The sequence below is a fragment of the Perognathus longimembris genome, chromosome 26, assembly GCF_023159225.1.
Source record: "Perognathus longimembris pacificus isolate PPM17 chromosome 26, ASM2315922v1, whole genome shotgun sequence".
NCBI classification, from domain to species: Eukaryota; Metazoa; Chordata; class Mammalia; order Rodentia; family Heteromyidae; genus Perognathus; species Perognathus longimembris.
Genome location: NC_063186.1, coordinates 7,440,109 through 7,467,720, shown reverse-complemented (window position 1 = coordinate 7,467,720; position 27,612 = coordinate 7,440,109). Strand labels below are relative to the sequence as shown.

The 27,612-nt window shown below is 40.6% G+C and overlaps 1 protein-coding gene across 3 annotated transcripts in view; it reads left to right on the top strand.

The window, feature by feature from the left end:
- Positions 1-27,612, top strand: part of Atp2c1 (ATPase secretory pathway Ca2+ transporting 1) — a 100,103-nt gene that overhangs the window by 46,921 nt on the left and 25,570 nt on the right. For all 3 annotated transcript variants that reach the window (XM_048334908.1, XM_048334909.1, XM_048334910.1), the window contains 8 exons: positions 11,559-11,669; positions 13,390-13,506; positions 17,341-17,430; positions 18,556-18,591; positions 23,610-23,671; positions 24,189-24,297; positions 26,543-26,698; positions 27,387-27,455. In XM_048334908.1, the coding sequence (XP_048190865.1) occupies positions 11,559-11,669; positions 13,390-13,506; positions 17,341-17,430; positions 18,556-18,591; positions 23,610-23,671; positions 24,189-24,297; positions 26,543-26,698; positions 27,387-27,455 (750 nt within the window). The remainder of the gene's footprint in view (positions 1-11,558; positions 11,670-13,389; positions 13,507-17,340; positions 17,431-18,555; positions 18,592-23,609; positions 23,672-24,188; positions 24,298-26,542; positions 26,699-27,386; positions 27,456-27,612) is intronic.

The following is a 27,612-nucleotide window of genomic DNA, read 5'->3' as shown; positions in this document are numbered from 1 at the left end:
GGGCCTTGGACTCAGGGCCTGAGCACTGTCCCTGGCTTCTTCCCGCTCAAGGCTAGCACTCCGCCACTTGAGCCACAGCGCCGCTTCTGGCCGTTTTCTGTATATGTGGTGCTGGGGAATCGAACCTAGGGCCTCGTGTATCCGAGGCAGGCACTCTTGCCACTAGGCTATATCCCCAGCCCAAGTTGATATTCTTACTAAGTGCTGTGGAAAAGATGAAGCAAAAAGAGATTTTGTGTTTAACAGCATTTTATAAAATGTAGTTAAGAATGTCACAGAGATTATTTGTAAGCAGAAGGTTTGTGACAGTTGACTCCTAAATACTTTATTCATTGTAATATTTTTACCATTCATTTAGTGACAGCAGAATTTGACTCTTAACAGAAGTGTTATGAAACAAAAGCTTCCTAGGGAATGTACACCTGGGGCCTAAGGGTTTTTTTTTTTCTTTCTGATCTTGCTTAACTATAATCTGTTCTACAAGATTAATATTTTGCTTTAATGGTGGAAATAATGCATGACTTGATGGTAAAGTTAGGTGGGGTCAATTTTAAATTTCACTATTGTTACAGGTAATGTCTTAAAGATACTGGGAGAATCAGCTCAAGAGATCCTTTACATTTCCGTTATTAAAAGAAGTTCTTTCTGTAATGGTTCTAAGTCATCTTTCTGCTTTTCACATGAAAAGTGTTGGTAAAAGGCAGTAAAGTAAAACTGGTTGAGTGAGTTCTCAGATGAATGCCACAGTTTTCTGCAGGAAATGATGCCCTTAAAAAAAAAACAAAACCTCAGGCTAAATTGATAAATCTCTTGAAGTTTTATGGCTAGATTTTTTATGTGTTTGTTAGTGTGTCTTCAGTCTTCAGGCTTTTAGTTGCTATTGACCGAGGTATAAATCTTAGAGTTATGAGTAAGGTACTCAAACTGTGTTGTATTAGGTTAGATGACTTCAGATGTTAGAAATGCTAAAGGTGATCATAGGTGAGAGGCAATAAGTATAGCACAGTAGTACAAGGGGTCAGAAGCATTATCTTAAAGTGTTTGTGACTGACATCTATTTAATTTCAGTCTCTGCCTTTTTCTTTCCTCCTGCTATGTTATTAGAGAATGTGGGAATTGGAGTGATTTACTATACCTATAACTGTAATTGCTTGTTGAAGCAAGGCCTTTTGGTTTGACATTTGGTCATTTTGTAAATGTGCTGAACAGGACTTGGACCTCTTCGGAAGAAACACAGAAATTTAGCATGACATGTATAGAAAGCTCAGGGATTTTGAGGTGTCCTTGTGAAAATTATTTACTCGTTTAAGACAAATAACCTGATAGAGTTAGAATGGCAGCAAGACCTAGATATTGAATTTATATGCTACTCTAGACTGCTGTTTGGTGTCCTGTCTTTTACAGGAAACTCAAATAACAACTGAAGTACTCATATTTAGGAAGGAAGTCATTTAGTATATTTATTTTCAACATCCTTTTTTTTTTTTTTTTTGCAATATGAAGGATAAAAAGTTTTGATTAAGGGGCTGGGAATATGGCCTAGTGGTAGACTGCTTGCCTCACATACATGAAGCCTTGGATTTGATTCCTCAGCGCCACATATATATAGAAAAAAAAAAAAAAAAGCCAGAAGTGGCGCTGTGGCTTAAGTGCTAGCCTTGAGCAAAAGGAAGCCAGGGACAGTGCTCAGGCTCTGAGTTCAAGGCCCAGGACTGGAAAAAAAAAAGTTTTTGATTAAGTTGTGGAATTGAGAGGTTGGATTTGTCTTGGTGTCTTTTATTTGTTTTTGGCATGTAAATGGTTCAAAGGATGAAACACAGGGCTCAGTGGTAGAACCTGGCCTTGTTTGTTCCAAGACACTTGGTCAGATCTCCAGTACTGAAAAATCAAAACAATAACATACTTGCTCAGGAACATTAGTAGAATAAGTTATGTTATCTGCCTAGATGCAAGATCAACTTAAATAGACTCTGGATTTCTTCATATCTGAAATCCAAGCCTTTTCATTTGCAGCACAACTAAATGATACTTGTGATGTTGTTATTTTATTCGTGTGTGTGTGCGCGCACGCACATGCGTGCGCATATGTGCAGTTATTTCATTAGATTCTTCTTGGCTGTTTTTGTGTTTCCCTAGCAGAATATTTGCTTTACCTTCCTTTATCTGGGTTCCTCCATTGGCAGGTACAGAAATAGTTTGATTCAAACTTTCTTTGGAAGAGTGTCATGCTCTGTTGAGCTACATTTCCTTGTATCAGGCAAAAGCTTTCCATGGCATGAATACCAGAACTAGCACACAGGTCACTTTGTACTGGCATGCAAACTAATCTCCCTTTTGTCCTTTTCTTAATGCTTGTGAGGGCTGCTGTTTACTGAGAATTGACATCTGGCTTGGGAAGCTACTGATTGTGATCCAGTGGGAAATTCTAGCTTCCTTCCCATCCTACTTCTACTTTTCCCTCTCTCTCCCCGTTCCCCCACTTTTGTCATGCTGAGGAGTAAACCCAAGGCCCGTTAGAATGATGGGAGTGGAGAATATGGATGGGTGAAGTATCAAGTCAGCCTAAGTGGCTAAATGGAGGTGCTGTTGACAATGGCTGGCTATGGTGTTGTTGTGTTGAGTCTCACACAACTGTGCATAGAGTATGTAGAAGTCAGGCTGTGGTGCAGGTGTGGTGTTGTCTCACAGGGCTGTGCATGGAGAGGTCTGAAATCTAAACCAGGACAGAAACTCAGGTTATCTCTTATTCAGCTTGAACGGAGTCAGGCACCTTTGTCTAATTCAAGGGTTCTCTTATCTGGGGGTGATTTTGCCTAGAGTTATTTTTGGCTATCACAACTGTAGGAGGGCTACTGGCATTATGTGTATAAAACAGGGATGCAGATAAATGTTCTGTAACATACAGGTCAACACCTTCCTTACCCCTCTTCTCAAAGAATTATCTTGGCCTAATATCAGTGGTGCCAAGATTGAGAAACATTGTTCTAACCAAAGGCAAAGAAGCTGATTCTTTTTTCTTTTTTTCATTTTACTATCTTTAAGTAGTTGTACCAAGGGGTTACCCATTCAATGTGTCAGTTTATGAGTACAGTGCATCTTGGTCAAAGTTAATTTTTGTTGTTGGTGGTGGTGGGGCTTGAACTCAGGTCCTGGGCACTGTTCCTGAGCTCTTTTGCTCAAGGCTAGTGCTCTACCATGTTGAGCCACTGCACCACATTTAGTTTTTAAATGGTTCATTGGAGATAAGAGTCTCACAGGGACTTTTCTGCCAGGGCTGGCTTTGAATCTCAATCCTTAGATCCCACCCTCCTGAGTAGCTAGGATTATGGGCATGAACCACTGGTGCCTGGCCAAAGCTAATTATTCCAAATCTTGGTTTCCTTGTTTGTAAAGAGATGATGGATAACTCTTCAGGTGTGGAGGAGAGTGTGCACAAATATCTGGCATGGAAGATCTGCTAAGCAAATGTTGGTTTCCTTTCCCTAAGTTGATATTTGGATTTGGGGAAATTATTTTTGGTATTGATCTTCTTATTTATCATTTTAAGGGCCTTTTTGTTGTTGTTGTTTTTTTGCCAGTCCTGGGGCTTGGACTCAGGGCCCGAGCACTGTCTCTGAGCTGCTTTTTGTTCAAGGCTAGCACTAAACCACTTGAGCCACAGCACCACTTCCAGCATTTTCTGTTTATGTGGTATTGAGGAATCAAACCCAGGGTTTCATGCATGCTAGGCAAGCACTCTACCACTAAGCCACATTCCCAGCCCCCATTTTAAGGATTTTTACGATTTACCTGGTTCTCTATTCATGTAGCCATATAGGTCAGCACTGCCCATAGTGTGAAGAATGTCCCAATAGTGACTCTGATTTCCTAAGCATTTTGGCTGGTCATAGCTTATGCAATTAATGTGGCCAGTTAATTGCCTTATGAAATGGAATGGAGGAGGGGAGGAGAAGCATTAATAGGATTGTGGTCTCTGCTGGCCTGGGTAAAAAGTGAGACTGTATCTCAAAATAACCAGAGCCAAAAGGAGGCCTGACTCAAGTGGTAGAGCCGCTGCCTAGCAAGCACAAAGCCCTGACTTCAAAGTGTATACTGCCCACCCCCCCAATCACTTAAATTATTGTAATAACTTTAGACTTACCTAAAAGTTGAGAAGTGTGTTCTCATCTCAGGAATTTTGACTTCCTTGTGTAATCTCAGTAAAAACACATGGAAGAAGGTTCAAAATTACTAGCCATTCCCGTGAGAAACACATTTTTATACTATGTGGATTCTAGCTTTACAGTACATAGGCAAATTCTGTTTTTCTATGTTAGTCCTGTTTTCTTCCTTACCTACTTTTGTATTATGTTACTTACGTGCAATACAAATTAAATTTATTTGTTACTACTGTTTGTATTCCATTTTAGGTTCTTCCCATATCCTCTTTGATTTATTTCTAAAGTCTCTTGGAAGTAAATAGTGACCATACAATTCTTCCATTAACTGTCATAAAAAGAGGTTATCTTAAAAAGACCAGGTTTGCTTAAAGTTAGGTAGAGCTATAATTGCTTTGCCTAATAGACATGAAGTTGAAAGGAGCTGTGTTTTGGCAGTCATTCCCTTGGGCTGACTTGCTTGGTTCCTTAGTTACAGCTCTCTCTTCTGCATCTTTTGCACTTGGGAATTTATATGAGCTGTAGTTCCATAACCGTCAGTGCTTGAAGTTAGTCTCCCAACTAACTCCTCTTTGTTTTGGATATATGATTTGAGACCAAGAGTCATGTTGGGCTCAGTAGTTTATTCTTGCCTTGTGGTAAGTCATTATTTTGCAGATCCTGTTTCTTTGTTTTTGATCTTAGATAAGAATTCATCTACCATAAAATTCTCCATTTTTATGTGTGTGATCAGTAGTTTCGAGTGTGTAGCCAGAAAATTGTGTATTGATCTAATTCCAGAGCATTTACTTGCATTATCTCCCAAAGAAACCCCTTACCCATTAACATTCATTTTCTATTCTCTCCTCTTCCTTGCTCTTAGCAACCACTAATCCACTTTCTGTCTCTGAATTTTCCTGTTGTGGGCAGTTCATATAAATGGAATTATACAATAAGTTAGTTTTAGTGGAAACAATAGTATAATGTTTTCAAGGCTTATCAGTGTTGCAGCAGCTAGTACTTCATTCCATTTTGAGGCTGAATAATATTCTATTTTGTGGACATACCATGTTTTATTTACTCATTCATCAATTGATGGACACTGGGGTGTTTCTACCTTGGGGAAATTATAAATAGTACCACTGCACTGAGAGCATCCCTGTGCAGCTATTTTAAAAATACAATTTTTGTGGGTTTTTTTTTTTTTTTTTTGCCTGTCCTAGGGCTTGAACTCAGGGCTGACCCTGAGCTCCTTTTGCTCCTTTTGCTAGCACTCTACCACTTGAGCCACAGTGCCACTTCCGGCTTTTTCTGTTATTAAGTGGAGGTGAGTCTCTCAGACCTTCCTGCCTGGGCTCCCTATGCAGTGTTTACTGTAATCCCGTTTTCTGTTCTTTTAGGAGTATACTTAGGAGGCCTGCACCATTCTGAGTCATAAAATAAAGAATTCTGTGTTTAATTTGTTGAGAAAGCAGCTTAACGTTGGTGCCATTTCTCATTTCTGTTGGCAATCTAGACACTAAATTAATTTCTCCTTTCACTCTCTAACATTTCACTGTCATTTTCTAAGATTGTCAGCAGGTATAAAGTGACCTTACAATATAGTTTTGATTTGTATTTCCCTAAAGTGCACATTGGCCATTTGTATGTGAAATGTTTATTCAAATCTATAACCTGTTACTTTTTTTTTTAACTTTTGAGTTGTGTTCTTCATATGTACATATGCATTACACATAATGTGTGATATATATGTAGATTATTTTATGTGTTTTATACATATCTGTAAAATACCCATTAGGTATATATTTTTGTAATATTCTGGCTACTAGATAGGAATGTGTACTGTACCTGTACTTGTTAAGTGTTCATTGAAGCAATGTTTTGAATAGTTTTGACTTTTACACTAAGCTATGTTTTATAGACTCACAATTAAAGATGGGAGGTATGATGGGAGAGGTACAAATTTAAGTGAAATAATGAGCTCTTAATTCTAAACTAACCAAATAATGATGACTGAAAGAACTGTTAAAAATACTGTTTTTGGGGTTGGGGATAGGCCCTAGTGGTAGACTGCTTGCCTCCCATACATGAAGCCCTGGGTTCGATTCCTCAGCACCACATATATAGAAAAAGCCGGAAGTGGCACTGTGGCTCAAGTGGTAGAGTGCTAGCCTTGAGCAAAAAGAAACCAGGGACAGTGCTCAGGCCCTGAGTTCAAGCCCCAGGTCTGGAAAAGAAACCCCAAAAAACAACAACAACAGAATCTGTACTCAAGTTAGATTTATTTTGTTAATCTGAGAATGGGATTTGAACTTGGGTATCTGATGTTTGCTTTTGATCATTGGCTGGAGCTCTAAGACTGAACCATGCCCAAGTTAGCTTTTGCTTGTTTTTATCAGTCAAGGGGCTTAAACTTAGTGCTGTGTACAGTTCCTGAGCTCTTTTACTTCCTGTTTTTGAGTGGTTCATTAGATATAAGAGTCTCATGGACTTTTCTGCCTTGGCTGGCTTTGAACTGTGATCCTCAAATCTCAGCCTCCTGCTTAGATTTTTTTTTTTTTAAAGAACAGTAGTATTTAAAACTGCTTTGTGGGGCTGGGGATATAGCCTAGTGGCAAGAATGCCTGCCTCGGATACACGAGGCCCTAGGTTCGATTCCCCAGCACCACATATACAGAAAACGGCCAGAAGCGGCGCTGTGGCTCAAGTGGCTGAGTGCTAGCCTTGAGCGGGAAGAAGCCAGGGACAGTGCTCAGGCCCTGAGTCCAAGGCCCAGGACTGGCCAAAAAGAAAAAAAAAAAAACAAAAATAAAACTGCTTTGTACATTTCAAACAGTAGAAAATAGAAATAAATGGTAATAATGAAAGTCTGGTTTTCTTTCACTGTTGGAGAAGGAAGTTAGAAGTAAGGAAAGGCTGGAATGAACTCCTGAGGAATTAGATTACTCCTGGAAGGTTTTTATAACACATATAGCTAGTGTTTGTATCTCTTAAATCTGTTGTGAAGTCCTAGGATCAATCTATCACACTTTTGAATACTGCTATTAAGTCAGAGAAACCAAGGCTCTCTGGAGAAATGGTTAAACTCCTTTGCTCGGATTGGGGATATACAAAGATAATCCTGGAACATTTGGTGCCAGAAAGTAAGGAGGTGCTCAAAAACCTATGAGTGTGGGTCATCAGAAGGGCCCTGGAAGCAGCTCCTCCAAAAGCCCTGTCTACCACCAGTTCTCTTGAATTAGAGACCCACCCATCTGGCTTTGTTTAGTCTTTTACAGCAAGAGAATGTCTATCTCTAAGCACAGTGACTTTTTTTTTTTTTTTTTTTTTTGCCAGTCCTGGGGCTTGAGTTCAGGGCCTGAGCACTGTCTCTGGCTTCCTTTTGCTCAAGGCTAGCACTCCACCACTTGAGCCACAGCGCCACTTCTGACTTACTCTGTTTACGTGGTGCTGAGGAATTGAACCCAGGGCTTCACGCATGCTAGGCGAGGACTCTATCGCTAAGCCACCTTCCCAACCCAGCACAGTGACTTTGGAAAGTCACATTGGAGGCTAATGCTTCAGCATACAGATTTTGGAGGGAGGCCAGAAGACGTGGTATCAAGCAGGCCTGTTGATATAATTCAGTACACCACCTCTGTGGTCCCTTCCCTTCAGAATTCATCACCTGAATCTAATGAGAAAACGCAGAAAAACCAAAATTGTAATTTGTAAAATGGGGATATTCTATAAAACAACCTGCTTGTCCTCTTGAAAAATGTGAAGATACAACATACCTGTAATCCTAGTTACTCAGGAGGCTGAGATGTAAAGACTGGTTTGACGCCAGCCCAGGCAGGAAAATCTGTGAGACTCTTATCTCTACTTAACTACCATAAAGCTGGAAGTGGAGCCGTGGTTCATGTGGTAGAAAACCGGCCTTGCACATGAAAGCTTAGAGACAGTGCTCAGGCCCTGAATTGAAGCCCCAGAACTGCCTCCCCTCAAAACAAAAGGTGAAGATAGGGAAGATAAAAGTCCTGAGGAACTGTTTCAGATTGAGATTGCAAGAGACAACACAACACAGTTTGCGATCCTGGGTTGAGTTTTGAAAGGTTTGTTTTAAAATCAGGACCCCAAATATTAGCCTCTTTCCTCCTACTGATTGTTTGATACATCTCAAATATCTCCTAGTTTAAAAATAACTTTTCCTTGTAGATTATTTGTTGACCAAATTGGATTGATATTTCTGTAGAATTTCCCACAACTTGTATTTCACTAAGTGCATTCTTTTGAAGTTACTCATCTCTACTTCTAAATTGATACATGAATAGAGGTGGAGCATTGGCTGAACAATTTTCATTATTACTTGGATAGTAAAAGAAAAGGGGGCTCTGTTCCTGGAACTCATCCATTCTCAGGCTTCACTTGCTCTTAGGGATTCTGATCTAATTAGTTTGTATTTCTGACCTTAGGAATTAATAAAGTCTCCTTAGGTGATTTTTAATCTGCAGCCAGAGTTGAGAACGGTGGCTTTAGACCTAGTTACCGCATGTGTGCAGGCTTGATATGATTCAGTTTTAACTCTTTGAGAAAGAATACTTCATAGCCCCTGTATTCGTCATTAGCACATCACTCCCAGGTGATTCTGCCCACTCAAGTTTGAGATTTGCCATCTTGCCTTATGGGTAGGTGGTAAGACTGAATTTCTGTGTTGGTGATTTTGGCAGATAGAGTCGATGGGAAATCTTCAGCTTGCATATTATAGGAGGCGCTTGTATGAATATTTTGATGCCTCTAAGTCCTAGACATGATGTGATTTCAATTGGGATACTTGGTTTAAAGTAGAGTGAAACTTCAGGCAATAGCATCGTTTCTTAAGAATGTTTGCAGCATTCATTTTCTGTTCCCGAATTCTTTATGGCGGTGCTAATCAGTTATCCTAAACAAATGAGACTCACTGATGTGTGTGCAGTCCTCACCAGCATCTGATTTTTTTTTGTCAGTCCTGGGATTTGAACTCAGGGCCTGGGCACTGTCCCTGAGCTGCTTTTGCTCAAGGTTCGCTCTCTACCACTTGAACCACAGCACCACTTCTGTCTTTTTCCATGTATGTGGTGCTGAGGAATGGAACCCAGGGCTTCTTGCATGCTAGGCAAGCACTCTACCACCAAGCCACATTCCCAGCCCAGCATCTCATTCTTAAAGAGCTTCAGTAGAGACAGTTGGGCTTTCTGCTTTGCATGGTGGCTGCATTTGCCAATAAAAACAGCTTGGTAACTGGAAACCTCAAATCCCAGCACTTCCAAGAGTGAAATATGCAGTCTTGCCTGGTTCTCGTAGACAATGCACATAGTACATAAATTATGAAACAAGTTACTTTCCTGAACAGTTCTGGTGTGTGGGGGTGGGGGTGGGGTGCTGGTCCTAGGTCTTGAATTCAGGCTCAGAGCGCTGACTCTGAGATTTTCTTTTTTTTGCTCAAAGCTAGTGTTCTACCATAAGCTACTGCTTCACTTGCAGCAGCTCCTCTTCCTCCTCTTCTTTTTCAATAAACTACCAAAAAAAAAAGAAGAAATAAGAGCATTTCACTAGGTTTGAAATATCTATTTCTGTGCTGTTTGTAAAATTCTCCCCCCTTTTTTTTTTTGCCAGTCCTGGGGCTTGGACTCAGGGCCTGAGCACTGTCCCTGGCTTCTTTTCGCTCAAGGCTAGCATTCTATCACTTGAGCCACAGGGACACTTCTGGCCGTTTTCTATATATGTGGTGCTTGGGAATCGAACCCAGGGCTTCATGTATAGGAGGCAAGCACTCTGGCCACTAGGCCATATTCCCAGCCCCAGATTCCCATTTTTCTCTTAAGTAAACTTGCTATATACAATATGTTACAAAGTTCAATACTTTTAATGAAAGAAAGGTAAACTACAATTTCCTCAGAATTTTTAGTCACGAATAGCTTCTTATTAAAAGTAGAAGAATATTACTGAAACATTCAATGCCTTTTTAATAAATGAGATTACAAAGCATGTATTTAGTTCCAGAAGTTTAATCAGATTGAGGGAATATCTTTTGTCCTCTTTGGCTATTTTTTTCTGTAATAAATTGAATGTTCTTTGTATAGATAGGCCTTTTACTGACACTGTAGCATTGTCTTAAAATTTTCAGGGAAATATTGTCTTTTAAAAATGTTGATCATGGGGCTGGGAACGTGGCCTAGTGGCAAAGTGCTCGTCTTGTATACGTGAAGCCCTGGGTTCGATTCCTCAGCACCACATATATAGAAAATGGCCAGAAGTGGCGCTGTGGCTCAAGTGGCAGAGTGCTAGCCTTGAGCAAAGAGAAGCCAGGGACAGTGCTCAGACCCTGAGTCCATGCCCCAGGACTGGCAACACAAAACAAATAAACAAAAATGTTGATCATTTCAGGTTGAAAAGATTATGTCTGAAAGCTTAGTAAGCTGTGTCTTGGCAGTATGATGACCATTTTATCAGAATTATTTAATCGAGTGAATGTGTGTCCACAGAAGTTTTATGTTAGCCTTAGTTTCAGTAGTAAGGAGCTTTTATCTCCCTTCCTCTACTCATTCAAAGCTGCTTGTTTATGAGGAGTCTGAGCTTAATTTGTGTTAGACAATTTATCTGTAGAGGCATCCTGGTTGCTGCCATTTCTGTGGTTTCCTCGGTGTGTTCTTTTTTTTTTTGGCCAGTCCTGGGCCTTGGACTCAGGGCCTGAGCTCTGTCCCTGGCTTCTTCCCGCTCAAGGCTAGCACTCTGCCACTTGAGCCACAGCGCCGCTTCTGGCCGTTTTCCGTATATGTGGTGCTGGGGAATCGAACCTAGGGCCTCGTGTATCCGAGGCAGGCACTCTTGCCACTAGGCCATATCCCCAGCCCCCTCGGTGTGTTCTTAGCCCACTCCACTAACCTGTGCATCCTTGGCTTGTCTGGTCTCTTCTTATTTGTCTTCCAGTTTGGTGGAGTAGATTTTTAAGTCTTGCTGTCTTGGTGCTTTTGAAGAGTAGCTAGGTGTCTTCTCTGTAGAGAAAAGAAATGAGCTGATCACAAGGAGTATTTACAATGGAGAAAGCTTAGCTGTTCCCTGTTCTTCATGTTAAACATAATGAGTTTAGAGGATTATGACGATTTGTAATCGTCAGAGTCTGAATAGGCAGGACATCTGTTTTACTTTTAACTCTGTGTCAATGAGAAATTAGCATCTATTTAATGTGAAGATTTTGTGGTCTAGCTGGTATTGTGGGCTTAACTTTTGAAATATACTTCCAAGAAAAGCAGCGTGGTTAGTATAACATTTTATCAGGACTAGATGCTCATTATTAGTGTAGCACCACAGAAGAGAAGTTGCTGTGGATGTCTGGATTTTTATTTGCTGTTCTAGACTGTATTATATTCAGTATTCAGATTTTCCTTTGGCTTTATTTCCTAGGTTGCACGTTTCCAAAAAATACCTAATGGTGAAAATGAGACAATGATTCCTGTGTTGACATCAAAGAAAGCAAGTGAATTGCCCGTCAGCGAGGTGGCAGGCATTCTCCAAGTAAGTGCTTGGGTGGGAGGAAGGGAGCAGAGGGCAGCACATCAGTCACTGGACTATGAGTCAGGCTGCCCCACGAAATTTGCTTCAGAAATAATAGTACAGTGGTTCTGTGCTGTCCAAAACAGTAGTCGCAGGTTAAACATGACTGTATGACTGGAAATTTGTTTAGCATGACCAAGGAAGTGATTTCCGTTTTAATTAATTTAAATAGCTTTATGTGGCTACTGGCTACTTGATGGGATAGCAAAGCTCCCGATTATTAGCATGACCGGGAACTATTAGTCAGTGCTGAGTAAGCATTAGAGGGTGAGGAGAATAATCGGTGTAATTAGTAACATGATAACATTAGAAATTCATCTTTTTTTTTTTCTTTCCTCCCTTGCTGATACTTGGGGCTTGAACGTAGGGCCTGGGCACTGTCCTTGAGCTTCTTTTGCTCACAGGACTCTACCACTTGAACTGCAGTTCCACTTCTGCCTTTTTTTGAGTAGTTTATTGGAGATAAGAGACTCATGGACCTTGTGTCTCGGGAGGCTTCACACAGCATTACTCAGATCCTAGCCTCCTGAGTAGCTAGAAGTCACCCGTGTCCGGGCTGGGGGTAGGGGTGGGGTTAAAGTATTTTTCTAAAGTAAAGTAAAAGCTCAGAACAAGTTCAGAGCTGAAAATAAATTTTAATTGCTAATGCAATTTATTCTGTTCCCAATTTCAAAAGTATAATTATTCTAACATGAAGAAAAGAATATTTTTAACTTTTCCTTTAGACATCCACATATTTTAATAGTGGCATTAAAACATTGTTGTTCATTTTTGAGAGTTTAAAATTATTTATACTTATATATAAAATCAGTTATTTAAAATGTGTGTTTAATTTTGAATGGCTTGATTACTGAACTGAATTAAAAAGCCACCGGCTAGGAAAATGTTATTTGGGGGCTGCATGAAAGTTCATTTTTTAATCATAGTTAAAACCAGGAGAGACAGTAACCATTGGATTTAGTGGTATTGGGTATCAGAAAAGTGCTGCTGTGTTTCAACAATAAGCTCAATCTTAACTTTATGACTTTGAATAATTTAGGAAGGACAAATTCCCCACCTGAAATAATTATATGCTCTAAGAACAAGAAGTAATACCAACCTCAGGGTTTTAATGGGCTCAGAACAAGAAGGGTACTTCAGGCAAAAATAAGTAAAAAGAAAAGAGCAAAAAGAAGCTCAGGGATAATGCCCAGGCCCTGAGTTCAAGCCCCAGGACTGGCAAAAATAAAAATAAAAAATAAAAAATAAATAAAACAAAAGAAAATAAGACATAGTGCTATTTTATTTTCTCTGAGTTATTATGGCTGGTTTGTATTTCTTTTTCCCCCATAGGATAACAAAAGTTTGCTAAATACTCCTTATTTATATTAAAAAAAATCCTATTAAGGTATAATTCACATAATGTAACACACTTGAGTCTACTACCTTTTGACAACTGTAACTGCCATGATTATTAAGACATAGAACATCCTAGGACATTTTTATGACTCTTGAAAGTTTCCTTGTGTCCTGTTGTACTGAGCTCCTGTCATGTACAGCTTCTGGTCCCAGGCAACCACAGAAGAGCTGTCTGTCATTATATGCTAGCTTCCTATAATATGACCACATGCCACACACCCTTTGGTAGTTGTTTTGCTCTGTGCTGACGTTGTCAATAACTTTCATGTGTACAATCTGATAGGCTGATCTTCAGAATGGGCTAAACAAATGTGAAGTTAGTCACAGGCGAGCCTTCCATGGCTGGAATGAGTTTGATATCAGTGAAGATGAACCACTGTGGAAGAAGTATATTTCTCAGGTAATACTTTCTTTACTTCTTCTCTGCTCTGTAACTCATTTGTTTACTTTCATAATGTTATTGATGGGGAAAGGAAATACTTTTTTTTTTTTTTTTTGTCAATCATTCATGGTGCCATCCCTGAGGGTTTTGTGCTCAAGGGTAGCACTCTACCACTTTGAGCCACAGCTCAGCTTCTGGTTTGCGGTGGTTAATTGGAGATAAGAGCCTCACAGACTTGCCTGCTTGGGCTGGCTAAGAATTGCAATCCTCAGATCTCAGCATCCTGAGTAGCTAGTATGACAGGCATGAGCCACCAAAGCCTAGCAGGAAATAACTTTTTTTTAGGTGGGGGAGTTGGCTGTGGGGCTTGAACTTAGGGCCTGGGCACTGTCCCTGAACCTCTTTGTGCTCAAGGTTAGTAATCTACCACTTGAGCTACAATACCACTTCTGGTTTTTGAGTGATTAATTGGAGATAAGAGCCTCATGGGGCCTTTTCTTGCCTGACTTGGCTTCAAACCATGATTTTCAGATCTCAGCCTCCTGAGTTGCTAGGATGACAGGTGTGAGCCACCATTACCCAGCAGGAAATAACTTTTTTTTTTTTTTTTTTTTTTTTTTTGGCCTGTTCTGGGCCTTGGACTCAGGGCCTAAGCACTGTCCCTGGCTTCTTCCCGCTCAAGGCTAGCACTCTGCCACTTGAGCCACAGCGCCGCTTCTGGCCGTTTTCTGTATATGTGGTGCTGGGGAATCGAACCTAGGGCCTCGGGTATACCGAGGCAGGTACTCTTGCCACTAGGCTATATCCCCAGCCCCAGGAAATAACTTTTGATGGTGATTTTTACCTACAAATTTCCATTTGTTAGAATTTGCAGTTAGGTTGGAATTCTCATAAGTTTTAGTTTGCAACTCTTAAAGTGTAGCATTTTCTATACTGATGAGTTGCATGAAACAAAAAGTAGTTTCTTTTGCAAATACTGTGCTTATTCTTGTGTGCTAGTACCGGGTCTTAAATTCAGGGCCTAGGCACTGTCCTTTAGTTTTTTTGTTTGAGATATTCTTTTTTTTTTTTTTTTGGCCAGTCCTGGGCCTTGGACTCAGGGACTGAGCACTGTCCCTGGCTTCTTCCCGCTCAAGGCTAGCACTCTGCCACTTGAGCCACAGCGCCGCTTCTGGCCGTTTTCTGTATATGTAGTGCTGGGGAATCGAACCTAGGGCCTCGTGTATCCGAGGCAGGCACTCTTGCCACTAGGCTATATCCCCAGTCCCTTGTTTGAGATATTCTATATTCTGCTTCTTGAGCCACAGCTCCACTTCAGGCTTTATGGTGGTTAGTTGGAGCTGTGTCTCATGGACTTTATTGCCTAGGCTGGCTTTGAACCATGATCCTCATTTCTCAGCCTCCTGGGTAGCTAGAATTACATGTGTGAGCCACTGGTGCCCAGTTGAACTTATGCTTTTTTTTTTTTTTTTTTTTTTTGGCCAGTCCTGGGGCTTGGACTCAGGGCCTGAGCACTGTCCCTGGCTTCTTCTTGCTCAAGGCAAGCACTCTGCCACTTGAGCCACAGCGCCACTTCTGGCCATTTTCTGTATATGTGGTGCTGGGGAATCGAACCTAGGGCCTCATGTATACGAGGCAAACACTCTTGCCACTAGGCCATATCCCCAGCCCGAGCTTATGCTTTTTAAATAGGAATGCTAATATATTTTAAGGCATAGCTAGCTTAGAAAATTATTAAGTTTGATCATTTAAACCCCAAGTGCCATGGTGTAAATTGCAATTTCATCTCTTACCTGCTGTGTGATCTCTATTATCCTCTCCCTTAATTCCATTGTAAAAAGGTAATAACCTTAGTTGGTAGAAATAGGTAATGATAGATGATGATAGCCATTTGTAATTGTTGTATCATTATCCTAATCTTTTCCTCCTTTTTGAAAATGTCATACTCTTTCAACAAAGACTTATTATAGGATTATTGTATTCATATTTATAAAAATTACATTAATGTAAAAATTTTAAGACCCTTTGGCCAATTACAGCTAGCAGGGTTGGTTTACTAAACAACAATTGAGGGGAGAAAAGATTCTGTGCCGTTTAATCTGCAGGATCTTTTAAATAAATATGTATGTTAACATTTTTGTTGTTGTTGGGTCATGGGGCTTGAACTCAGGGCCTGGATGCAGTCCCTCTGTGTTTGTGTTCAAGGCTTGTGCTCTACCACTTTGAGCCACAGCCCCACTTCTGGCTTTTATGTGGTTCATTGGAGATAAAAGTATCATGGCATTTCCTGCCAGTGCTGGCTTTGAACGGCGATCCTCAGATCTCAGCCTCCTAAGTAGCTAGGAGTACAGGTGTGAGCCACTAGCACCTAGCTATGTTAAGATTTTTAAAGGACTTTGGCTGCTAATGACCCCAAATTTATGAGGCTTAACTTTGTACCTGAGTTAGTCTGAAGTAACAAAACTGAAATTTTAGTGACTAAAAGAATGTTGTTTGTATGTCTTCATTCATGGAGTATTTTTCACCTGGCATAATTACATCCTCAGGGTCACTATATATTCACCTTTCCCAAAACTTCAGAAAGTATTCACATCATTACACTGGGTTTATAAACTGTAATTGTTGATTAATCTCTAGGCAATACAATTTAACAAATTTCTCTCTTAATCTGGTTATGGAAACTAATGTGTTTGTGTCTCAGGAATTTTGTAAGACTTAAACAGTGCCAATAATGTAGTTAGGCACATGCAACAGTCAACAACAGTCCTTTATATACTTGGATCGCTTGAGCAGCACTTAAAAAATGTTCAAGCCTGGGTTCAGTGGTGCCCAAAGATTCTGATTTGATTGGTTTGATATGAGTGTTGGGCATTGATTTTGGTTGTGAGATTTTGGGTTGCAATCATGATTGCCTCCCCTGCACCAGGGAATGGAATCTGAAGGGAACTCCCTAACAGGAGCCATGGTGTCTGGGCCAGGCTCTTTGCTGAGGCAGATTCTTTGTGGCCCAATTTCTTGGCCAACTTTGACAGTGATGTCCAACTTAGACAAGAGATGCTGGTGTCTGAGTGTTATGGAGTAGAATGTGCAACTGGGAGAATTTCGTTGTCTCTTGTTGGTCACTTAAGTGCTGTGGATTGAGTTCTTGTTTGGTCCTCTTTCTGTAGGTAGATACCAGGAAGGCCGTCCTGAGGACAGGCTTCAGTTTCTTCTTTGGAGAGGACTTTACTGCTTTTTTGTGTTGTATTTGGGGTTATTCGGTAGTGTGTGGGTCAACTATAGAGGTATAATATACTGTCATGTTACTTACTTGAGAAATGTTTGAATCTTATAATTTAGGTGTCCTAACTCATGTTTAACCTGAAATCTTAGGCTCCAAATAAATTCTGCTTTGAAATCTACAGCACCTGTGTTTGTTAAATAAGTACACGGCTACACCCAAGTGTGGTGCTGCACACCTGTAATCTCAGCCCTGGGGAGGCTGAGACAGGAGGATCTCAAGTTCGAGTGTAGCAGTCTGGGTTATAAAGTGAAACCTGTGTCATAGAGAAACAAAGAAACATAATGTACTGATACAAATACATGGATTCTATAAAAAAAATGGTAATTCTTTGCTGGAAATAGTGATATTTAAATTCTTCTTCTGAAAAAGTGCTGTGACAAAGCTTGTAAACATAGTTAAGCATAAGCCCTATTATTTTGTTTACTTGAAGAGATATCTAAAATAAACTGAATGTAGACTGTCATCATTTTAAAATGATGTCCTTACAGTGTATTTTAAAGCCTTTGATGCGTAGAACAGGATTGTCATTAATAAAAAGTGTTTGAACTGCTGTTTGTTTTTGCTTTCAGTTTAAAAACCCCCTTATTATGCTGCTTCTGGCTTCTGCAGTCATCAGTGTTTTAATGCATCAGTTTGATGACGCTGTCAGTATCACTGTGGTAAGTATGTGCCTCTGTGTGTGTGTATGCATTTTACTCTGTTGATGACTTACATAGATGGGAGTAGTTTTTACTCTGAAAAATGAATTAACAAATGCTTTCAGATTTTTTTGTTCATATCTAAGTGTACTTTTAATTGTAGTTCTATTTTGTTTTTGCAATAGTGTCTTCATTATATTGCCTAGACTGGTTTTGAACTCCTGAGAGCGAGTGAGTCTCTGTCTCAGCTTCCTGACTACCTGGGAGTCTGGGTGTGCTCCACTGTACCCAAGAATTATAGTAATCTTGAATTAAGTTATTGGCACCCATGACAAATGGTTTAACAATCTGATAATTTCACAGACATGCAATAAAGCAACTTCTTAGCTATCCTATCCTTAACATTTCTTTTGCTTCCCAGTTGATAATATTTAAGCGAGTTGGGGAACTAAAACCTGACCTATGATATTAACAGCACAAAAGGAATGGCGAATAAAACTGGTAGAGCGTTAGCACGAACCAGAGTAATGGCCCTAAATTATTACTAGGCCTATTGTCATTTATTGTGTGTTTTAGCAGCTGGGCACTGTGATACATGCCAGTAATCCTAGCCGCATGGCAGGTACAGGCAGGAGGGTACCAAGTTTGAGGCCTATCTCAAAAAAAAAAAAAAAAAAAGTTCTTGATGGAACACTAAAAGTTAATTTGTCAAATCTTGCATTGAGTACATACCTTTTTAGTAATTAGTGATGGAATACAAAGCTGTGCACAATCCTTTCCTTTGCAGAAGTATGGTGACTACCTCAAGGTAGTTGTTTGTGAGGTAGAATATCCCTTTACATGGAATAGTCACTGCCAATGATAGAATTCAGGCGTTCAGGCAGTAACTAGACTTCTGGCAAATGGTTCCCTGCTGCTGGGAGTTGGGATCCCTTCCGGGTGGTCAGGAGTTGCCCAGGATGGAGGTCCACTGTCCACCAGCAGGCTCCTCCTCCCCAGGCCTCGGGGCAAATCTGTGTTTGCTTCTCCAACTGAGCTCAGCATTCTGAATCTGAAGTCTGAAAAATAAGCATGTTTTAACAGTTACTTTTCACTAGTGTCTGATTTAAAAGGCTGTTTCTTTCTCTCTCTCTCTTTTTTTTTTAGGCAATAGTCATTGTTGTTACCGTTGCCTTTGTCCAGGTGAGTAGATAATCTGTTTTGTCAACATAAAAGTGACGCGTTAATTACAGAAAAAAGATTAAGATTGGCTTATGAAAAAGCTTTGAGCTGTTATGGGATGGTAATGCACATCCTAACCATTTCCTCTGTTTTTGAAATAGTTTCTGGCCCAGACAATGATCCAGGGAAGATTATAAAAGCTGCTTTGATCTAGGTAGTGAGATGAACAAAATCTACTTTATTTGGTTGTCTTTAAAAATAACTGGAGCAGATGGAAATAGTGAAGCACAGGAGTAGAAATACTATCTAGCAATACCTTTTTTATTATTCCAATTAAAATATTAGATCAGGGTTTATAGTTTTATTACACTGTAATGTTTTAGTACCTATTAGAGCTAAGTCTCAATGAAACAACAAAAGAGTATAGAATTAAACGACTCATTTATTAAATACCATCTGAAGAAAATTCCTTATATATATATATATATATATATATATTTTTTTTTTTTTTTTTTTTTTTTTGCTGACCGTGGGGCTTAGACTCAGGGCTTGGGCACTGTCCCTGAGCTCCTTTTGCTCTCAAGGCTAGCACTCTACCACTTGAGCCACAGCAACACTTCCAGCTTTTTCTGTGATTAATGAGTCTCATGGACTTTGCTGCCCAGGCTGGGTTCCAACAGTAATCCTCAGAGTTGCTAGGATGACAGGTGTGAGCCACCGGCGCCTGGCTGTGAGCTTCTTTCATAAACTTACCACCGTGGTTTGCCAGTGGAGAGGCTCAGGGCAGAGCTTGTTGTCTAGAGCAGGTGGACGTTGCCACTGGGCAGTTAGAACTGGTGTGTCAGCACAGTTGCTCATTCAGCCAGGTGAGTGGTGTGACCCATTGGATCTATGACTGGCACCGGTTGCACTTCCTTCTTCCTATCTCTCCCTCATTCGGGCTTTCTTCCTCACTCCCTCTTTTTGATGCCAATAAGTAAGCCCCTGTGCCCTTAGTAATACATCACATGTGTGAAGGGTCTGACTGCTCTCACTGGGTATGAAAGACTCGAGTAGCTTGTTCTCCTTGCTAAAAAACCTTTACCCTCCGAACAGCCCATGGACCTTCAGTTTTAATGTAAATGAATATGGTGTTTTACCCAGAGATAGTGTAATCTGTGTTTCAAATGCAGTGTCTGAGACCTGCTCTTCTTTCCCCTCTAACCCTCGGTTAGAGGATTGATGTGCTTGGTGCAGACAGGAGGCAAAAAGCGCAGCAGTGCACGCCAGATGCCAGTGACTGATGTCTGTCATCCTAGCCTCTCAGGAGGCTGAGATCTGAGGATCACGGTTTGAAGCCAGACCGGGGAAGGAAAGTCTGTGAGACTCTTACCTCCGGTGAATTACTAGAAAACCAGAAGTGGAGCTGTGGCTCAAAGTGGTAGAACTCTAGCCTTGAGTCACAAAAGAAAAAAGAAAAAAGAAAAGGCTCAAGGACAGCTCCTAGGCCCTGAATTCAAGGCCCACGCCAGTTAAAAACAAAAAAAAAGCAATATTGCATGAAATGAAACTGTTAATAGAAGTGTGGACTAATAGTGTAGAGATGGAGGGTGTGGGTTTATGGGGGCGGGCGGCTGTCAGTCATGGTGCTTGAACCAGTGCCTGGGCTCTGTCCCTGAGTCTTTTTACTCATCTAATGCTCTACCACTTTGAACCACAACTTCATTTCTGGTTTTCTGGTGGTTAATTGGAGATAAGAGTCTCACTGACTTTTCTGCCCAGGCTGGCCTTTGGTTGTGATCCTCAGATTGTTCAGCCTCCAGAGTAGTAGCTAGGCTTATAGGTGTGAGCCACCAGTGCCAAGCTTGGAGGGTGTATCTGACCCACTGCTGTAGGCTTTGTGGGGGATGGAAGTAGTCCAGAACACCCAGGCTTAGTTCACATACTTGAGGTTGTTAGGAAGAATGTCTGCCATTGGAGGGCTAGCCACATCTCCTTGTTCCTTCTTTGTTCTTTCTAGGAAAATTCATTCCATAAGCCATTGCAATTACGGGCTTAACTCCAAAATTAGATGTTACATACAGACTATTGTCTTTGGCTTCATTGGCCATTAAATACCAAATGTTAAATAATTTAATTATTAAGGCTCAATTATCTTAACTTTTAATCACTCAAAATTATATAGTCTTGGGCTGATGTGGTAGTTCACACTTGAAATACCAGCTCTGCCGGAGGTGGAGATGGGAGGATTATGCTCTGATGCAAGCCTGGGCAAAAAAATTCTCTCAGACTCTCATCTCAGAAAAAGAGAAACTGGGTATGGTGGGCATTCCTGTTATCTCAGCTTCTTGGGAAGTAGAATTAGGAGGATTACTGTCTGAGACTGGCTCCAGGCAAAAGAGAGACCCTGTTATCTAAAAGATAAAAGTAAAGCCATGGACTGGATGGAGGCTTGGCTCCTGTGGTAGAGCACTTGCTAGCAAGTGCGTGGCCTTGAGATCAAAGCCTGTCACTACACGAAATAAAGAAATATTGTAGACTTCTTGAGCACATTTTTTTTCTATTTGCACATTGAATATGAAAATGTAAAATTCAAAGTAATTATAATAATTGTAATTGTTTGCCTTTTTTTGGTCTGTTGGTCATGGGAGTTGAATGCAGGGCCTGGGTCCTGTCCCTGAACTTTTTCTGCTCAAGGCTAGCACTCTTCCACTTAAGCCACTTCAAGTTTTCTGTGGCTAATGGAGATATAGAGTCTCATAGACTCTTCCCTTGTCTGGCTTCTAACCGCGAGCCTTAGATCTCAGCCTCCTGAGTAGCTAGGAAGACGGGTGTGAGCCACCAGCACCTGGCTAAATGGTGTGCGTTTTAAAGCTAAAGACCCCCCCCCCCCCTTTTAAATAAAAGAATGGTTCTTATGAAGCATTTAAATTTTTACTCATATTTAAAAGTTAGTAATGTCTACCACATTGGGAACTTTTTTCTTTAATGTGACATCATGTTTTCTGATGGTTAGAGTCTACTGGGCATTGTACTACATCAAACTGAAAGAAATGTGACTCATTTGGCTGTTCTCTATCCCCCCTTGTGCCAAGCTAGAGGAGCAGAGCAGCATCTTAGTAGCAGATTGTGTGTATGTGCGAGTGTGTGTACGCACACATGTGTGTATGTGTGTGCCTGTGTGTGTGCGTGCGCTGGTCATGGGGCCTGACTTCAGGGCCTTGATGCTGCCCCCGAGCTTTTTTGCTCAAAGCTAGTGTTCTACCACCTGAGCCACAGCACCACTTTAGGCCTTTTTGGTAGTTTATTGGAGATAAGAATCTCATGGACTTTCCTCCCAGATTAGCTTGGAGCTGAGATCCTCAGCTTCCTGAGTAGCTAGGATTGTAGGTGTGAGCCACTGACTCCTGGTGGTGGTAGTAGCTTTTTGACAGGAAGAAGGAATTGTGGAGGTACACTCACACAGAAAGCCTGTCCACCTTTCTAGAACTACCATCGAAGAAACCCCAAGCACGTAATGCTTTGATCTTTTATGAGTAATTATGGTGGTTCTGAGACCATATCCAACATGATTAGCCCAAGTTTTCATCCAGAAAAATAATTTTTTTGAAAGTAAGATTTTAATGAGATTTCTAGAAACAGTGACTCCAGCACTAGCAAGAGACATTGTTACAAGTTCTGCAAGTGTAAGATTAGGTGTTGATTTTCTCCAGTAGCTTTTCCGTAGGAGATATCCCTCTTGATGGATTCCTACAGCTAGGACAAGCTGTGACCATAGGAAGGTCAGAAATCTTGGGACCGGCAGCTCGTTAAGATAAGGCTAGATAAATACTCCAAAAGATAATCCTTTTGAGGTTAAAGGAGGTTAAAGGACTGAAATTCTGACCCATGTGAAAAAAGAGTTGCAATCTCACACAGATTCATGCAGAGCCTGCTGGAGCAAAGGCTGCTGAGGGTGGGTTAGCTCACAGGGCTGTCAAGCTGCTTGCTGGGAAAGAGCCCTTCAGAGGGATGACTGGCATGGACGTGCTCCTGAGGAGCTGGGCGCGGGAGAGCTGTCTGCATGTGGAAGAGGGAGGAGCCTTGGTTTCCTAGTTTTTTTGGTTTGGGTTGGTAGTGGGGCTTGAACTCAGGGCCTGGGTGCTGCCCCTGGGCCTCGCTCAAGGCTAGCACTCTACCACTTGAGCCACAGCGCCACTTTGGTTTTTGAGTGGTTAATTGGAGATAAGTCTCATGGCGGCTTTTCTGCCTGTGCCGGCTTTGAATCGTGATCTTCAGATCTCAGCCTCCTGAGTAGCTTAGGATGACAGGTCTGAGCCGCCAGCGTGTGGCTTAAGTCCAGCCCTCAGCCTTCGTTTTTCTCCTCTGTGGACTAGAGGCATTTCTGTAAAAACCAGAAAGTTTGTAAATGTCTTGAGTGACTTCATCTTTATGGTAAGGTAAAAGCAGCTGTGTCGCAACTAGGAACAGCTTCAGCAGTTGTTCTTCAATATTTCTCCATCAGAGAAATAGATTAAATAAAAAAGAGGGCGTGGATGAGTTTATTCTCTTCTGTTTCCCTTAACTCCTACTTGTCCATGCAATTTCTCTGTAGCAAACTGGAACTCAACAACCATGATAATACGTTCTTAACATCGAGCCATAACATTAGGGTTTTTTGTGGTTTTGTATTTATTTATTTATTTTTTGGCTTGAGACTGGAACTCAAAATTTGGTACCTGATGCTTTTGCTCATTTGCTGGTACTCTCCCAGCTGAGCTGCTCCTCCAACCACAGCATTAGGTTTTGATTGGAGGCAGAGGAGGAAGACAACACAAAGTTTACCTCCTGGCATCCACCTGTGTGTATGAGCAGCTCACAATTCCAACCCTGACAGGGAAGTTTGCATGGGTTAGGAACAGAAGCTAAAGTAAAGGAAAAGATAAGAATTTGGAGAAATCTAAATACTTATTGAGATGTATATGAGTCTAAATTGAATGTGTTCATGGGACTATGGATACTTGCAATTTTTGTGAGGGTTTTGGTAATACTAAATTCTGCTTTTGTTTTGTTTTGAATAGGAATATCGTTCAGAAAAATCTCTTGAGGAACTGAGTAAACTTATGCCACCAGAATGCCATTGGTATGACCCTATCCCTTTAAATTCAGGTTGAATGTGACTAGTATAAGAAGTATTGCTGTCTCAATGCAAGGAAGAAATTGTTAGTTTGCCATGGAAATGTTCTGCTCTGATCAGTTGATTCTCTGAGTTGATATACTGAGACTTGATTGCAGCACCATATATTTCCAGGAAACAGCTTGCTCTAATAATCTAATATTTCTGAGATGGTTTTGTGCGACAGATACTTAGTGTGTTTGTGCATGCCGATCATTGTACTGGGTAGAGTGCTCAAATCCCCACATTGAAACACAACCCACATGATTAAGGATATTGTTTCGGTTTCCTTGTTTACATTGGAACTTTTCTCCAGTGAATTTTCTGTGATCAGAGCATACAAACAAGTTTTTATCTTAATTCTTGTATTTGGCTTATCTCCTTGGAAGTGGTGGTATTTGATGCTTTTCCTCAGAGAAACTGCTGGAAATGATTTTTTTTTTTCAGGTTTCCTTCTTTAACTTGTCATTTCTGTTTTACTTAGTGTGCGGGAAGGAAAATTGGAGCATACACTTGCCCGAGACTTGGTTCCAGGTGACACAGTTTGCCTTTCTGTGGGGGACAGAGTTCCTGCTGATTTACGCTTGTTTGAGGTAAGTTTGAGGATGTATGTGTAAGAAGTGAAATTACGTGGATGTCAGTTACAAGATAAGCATCAACAGTTTTAAGGATTAACACATAGTTGGTTTGAAACATTTGATATTTTAGTTTAAATAGGGACAGATGTAAACATATGCTTGGGCTATTTTTGAGCCTCCTGAGTAGCTAGGATTACAGGCACGAGGTTCCTCCCCCCGCGCCCTCCCCCCGGCCTGGAATAGAAAATATTCTTTGCCGTTTTAGACAGTTAATGATATTATTTATATATTTGTGATAATGCAAGTTTTCATTGTGAATTTATAATTATATAGGATTTCTCCCCCTCCCCCCCAAAGGCCCATGCTTTTCTATCAGGAAAGCCTATAAGAAAAGCTTGATTTAACTAAAAATTCTCTCAATGTGTTTTATTAAGGCTGCACACAGAGGAACTAGGTCACTGATAATGAAGCCCTATCTTTCTTCTCTTTTTAAAAAGTCGAAAATGCCGGGCACCAGTGGCTCATGCTTATAATCTTAGCTACGCAGGAGGCTGAGATCTGAGGATTGTAGTTTGAAGCCGGCTGAGGCTGGAAAGTCTGTGAGACTCTTAATTCTAATTAGCCCTCAGGAAACCGGAAGTGGCACTGTGGCTCAAGGTGGTAGAATGCTAGCCTTGAGTAAAAAAAAGCTCGGGAACAGCACCCAGGCCCTGAGTTCCAGCCCCATGACCAACGGGGAAAAAAAGAGGTGACTTTCTATTCTTCCTATAGAAAGTGATGAGATCGTGCTTTGAGAAGCTCTTCTGTATCAGTATCTTCTTAAGGTGACTGACCCTAGTTTAGTGAAGGTTTTAAATAGTACTGCACTAAGGGAAGCTGTTTAATAATACTAACTCATTTCTAAAACTTAATTCGATCCAGTACCCTCCTTATCTGTCTATATATGTATGTGTTGTATCCTAATCAGCAGGAAAACAAAGGGCGCCAAAATTAATAAGTCAAATTATAGGAGTCTTTACTGTCACCTCCACAGTCCAGGGGCTGCACAGCGGCTGTCGGCTTCCCACACTGTGCAGTGCCAAAAGACAGAATTAGTCTATTAAAGACACCACATTTTTTCCCCTTTGTTTTGAAAGGCTTATACAGAAGCGAAACTGAGCATTATCAGTAAATTTAGACTTACTTCCTAGAATACTGGGCAGCTGGAACGTTTTTGGGGGATTGCAGAACTCGTTGAGTAAACAGCTTTTTGCAAAGCCTGCTTGAGCAAACAACTGTTCTGGGGACCCGGGCCTTTTTCCTTGGGGACAAAAGGGTGTTACTTTGGTCAGGCTTCAGGTGTAAGGACATAATCTTCATATGTATGTTTATCTGTTGTATTGTACACCAGGCCTATGTTCACATCTGTGAGCTATACTTTTGGCAACAGGCAAGTCACACCTCTACCATGTTCCGCACATAAAATGACTTTTTTAAAAGCTTGGGTAGGTAAATAGGTACTTCATTATGTACTGTAAGTGAAATCCTCAGAATTGACCACCGTTGTAGAGTCAAAAGGTACTATGGTAATTGTAATCTGCATGGATTCTTGCAAACTTTAATTTGGAACAAATGTAGGGGTATGGACAAAAGAGCCCCTAATAATGCTTGTCACTTTTATTACCTTTCACTCTTGTATCATGTTTTGTTGCAGTTGGCTTGAATCTGCCAGACACAACTTCCAGAATGTTAGGAGGCATGACAAAACTAGGAGAGTTTTCTTTATATGGACTCTTAGATAATGCCTTCTTTTTGCTGGTCCTGGGGCTTGGACTAAGGGCCTGGGCTCTGTTTCTGGCTTTTGTGCTCTACCACTTGAACTAAAGCTCCATTTCCAGCTTTCCTGGTACTTTATTAAAGATAAGAGTCTCAGGGGCTTTTCTGCCTTGGCTGGTTTTGACCCATGATCCTCTCAGATCTCAGCCTCCTGAGTAGCTAGGATTTACATGCGCAAGCCACCAGCGCCCAGCTTCCTTCGTGTATTTTGAATTTTAGTCTGACGTAGTCTTACCATATAGCATTGTGTTTTACATGTCTCAGATTTTGTTGAGTTCATTAAAATTTTTTTTGACTGAACTGCCTCTAGTCTTGGAGTAGTGAATAAGATGAAAGACATAGTTGATCAAAGTTAATAAAAAATATTGGAGTTAGAAATGGTGCTTATGTGATATTTATTACATGCAGCTCAGACTTGAGTTTATGGAATACTTCTGTCCCCTAGGCTGTGGATCTTTCCATTGATGAGTCGAGCTTGACCGGAGAGACAACACCTTGTTCAAAGTTGACAGCTCCCCAGCCAGCCGCCACAAATGGAGATCTTGCCTCAAGAAGTAACATCGCCTTCATGGGAACGCTGGTCCGATGTGGCAAAGCAAAGGTGGTTGTCCTCTTTTCTTCTTTTGAAAAAGGCTGTTTTGATTTTTATGACTTTCTGTATATTCATTTGCTAATTTTATGTATATTGTTTTAAAAGACATACGACAAAGAAAAGACAGACTTGAACTTGACTCTGGACTGCCATTTGTGACATTGGAGGAAACCTGTATCCCAAAATATAGATATAAGAAATACAATTTATTGATAGCTCTGTCATGGATTAGATAAAGAGAAAACAGTAGCTGATGCGTGTATCAGTTTAGTTTAAGATTTTAATCTAGTTAGGTCTAACCACGTTATGGACCTACTGATTGATTTCAGCTGTTTTGTTTCCTGGATTTTAAAATTTCACTGAGAATGGCATTCAACAACATGGGAGAGGACAAGAAATTACACTGACTGTCATCTATTGAGTATAAGATCTGAATTTCTGAAAATATTAACATAGGCAAAAATGAGCCTCAGTATTTAGTATTAAGTGTGATGAAATGTTTGTTTCCAAATATAATTATTAATGATAGTAACATAAAAAAATCAATTTATTGAGGGAAACTTAGGATATGTATGCCAGGTCTGTGGGTAAGACTCTGAAAAAAGGAAATGAAAGGCTTTTTGTTTTTTAAACATCTTTGTTTTGGGGAAGTGATTCCATCTGAATGTAAATGGATCTTTCCTGATTTCCCTTTTAGGGTATTGTCATTGGAACTGGAGAAAATTCTGAATTTGGAGAGGTTTTTAAAATGATGCAAGCAGAAGAAGTGAGTACTTGATAGGTGAATGATAACATTTCTTTCAAATCTGAAATTCTCCAGAGGAAAAGAGAACATTGGTGGGCCCTTTTAGGTACTATAGGAAAAATAAATGTATTAGCTGGGCACTGGTGGCTCACGCCTATAATCCTAGCTACTCAGGAGG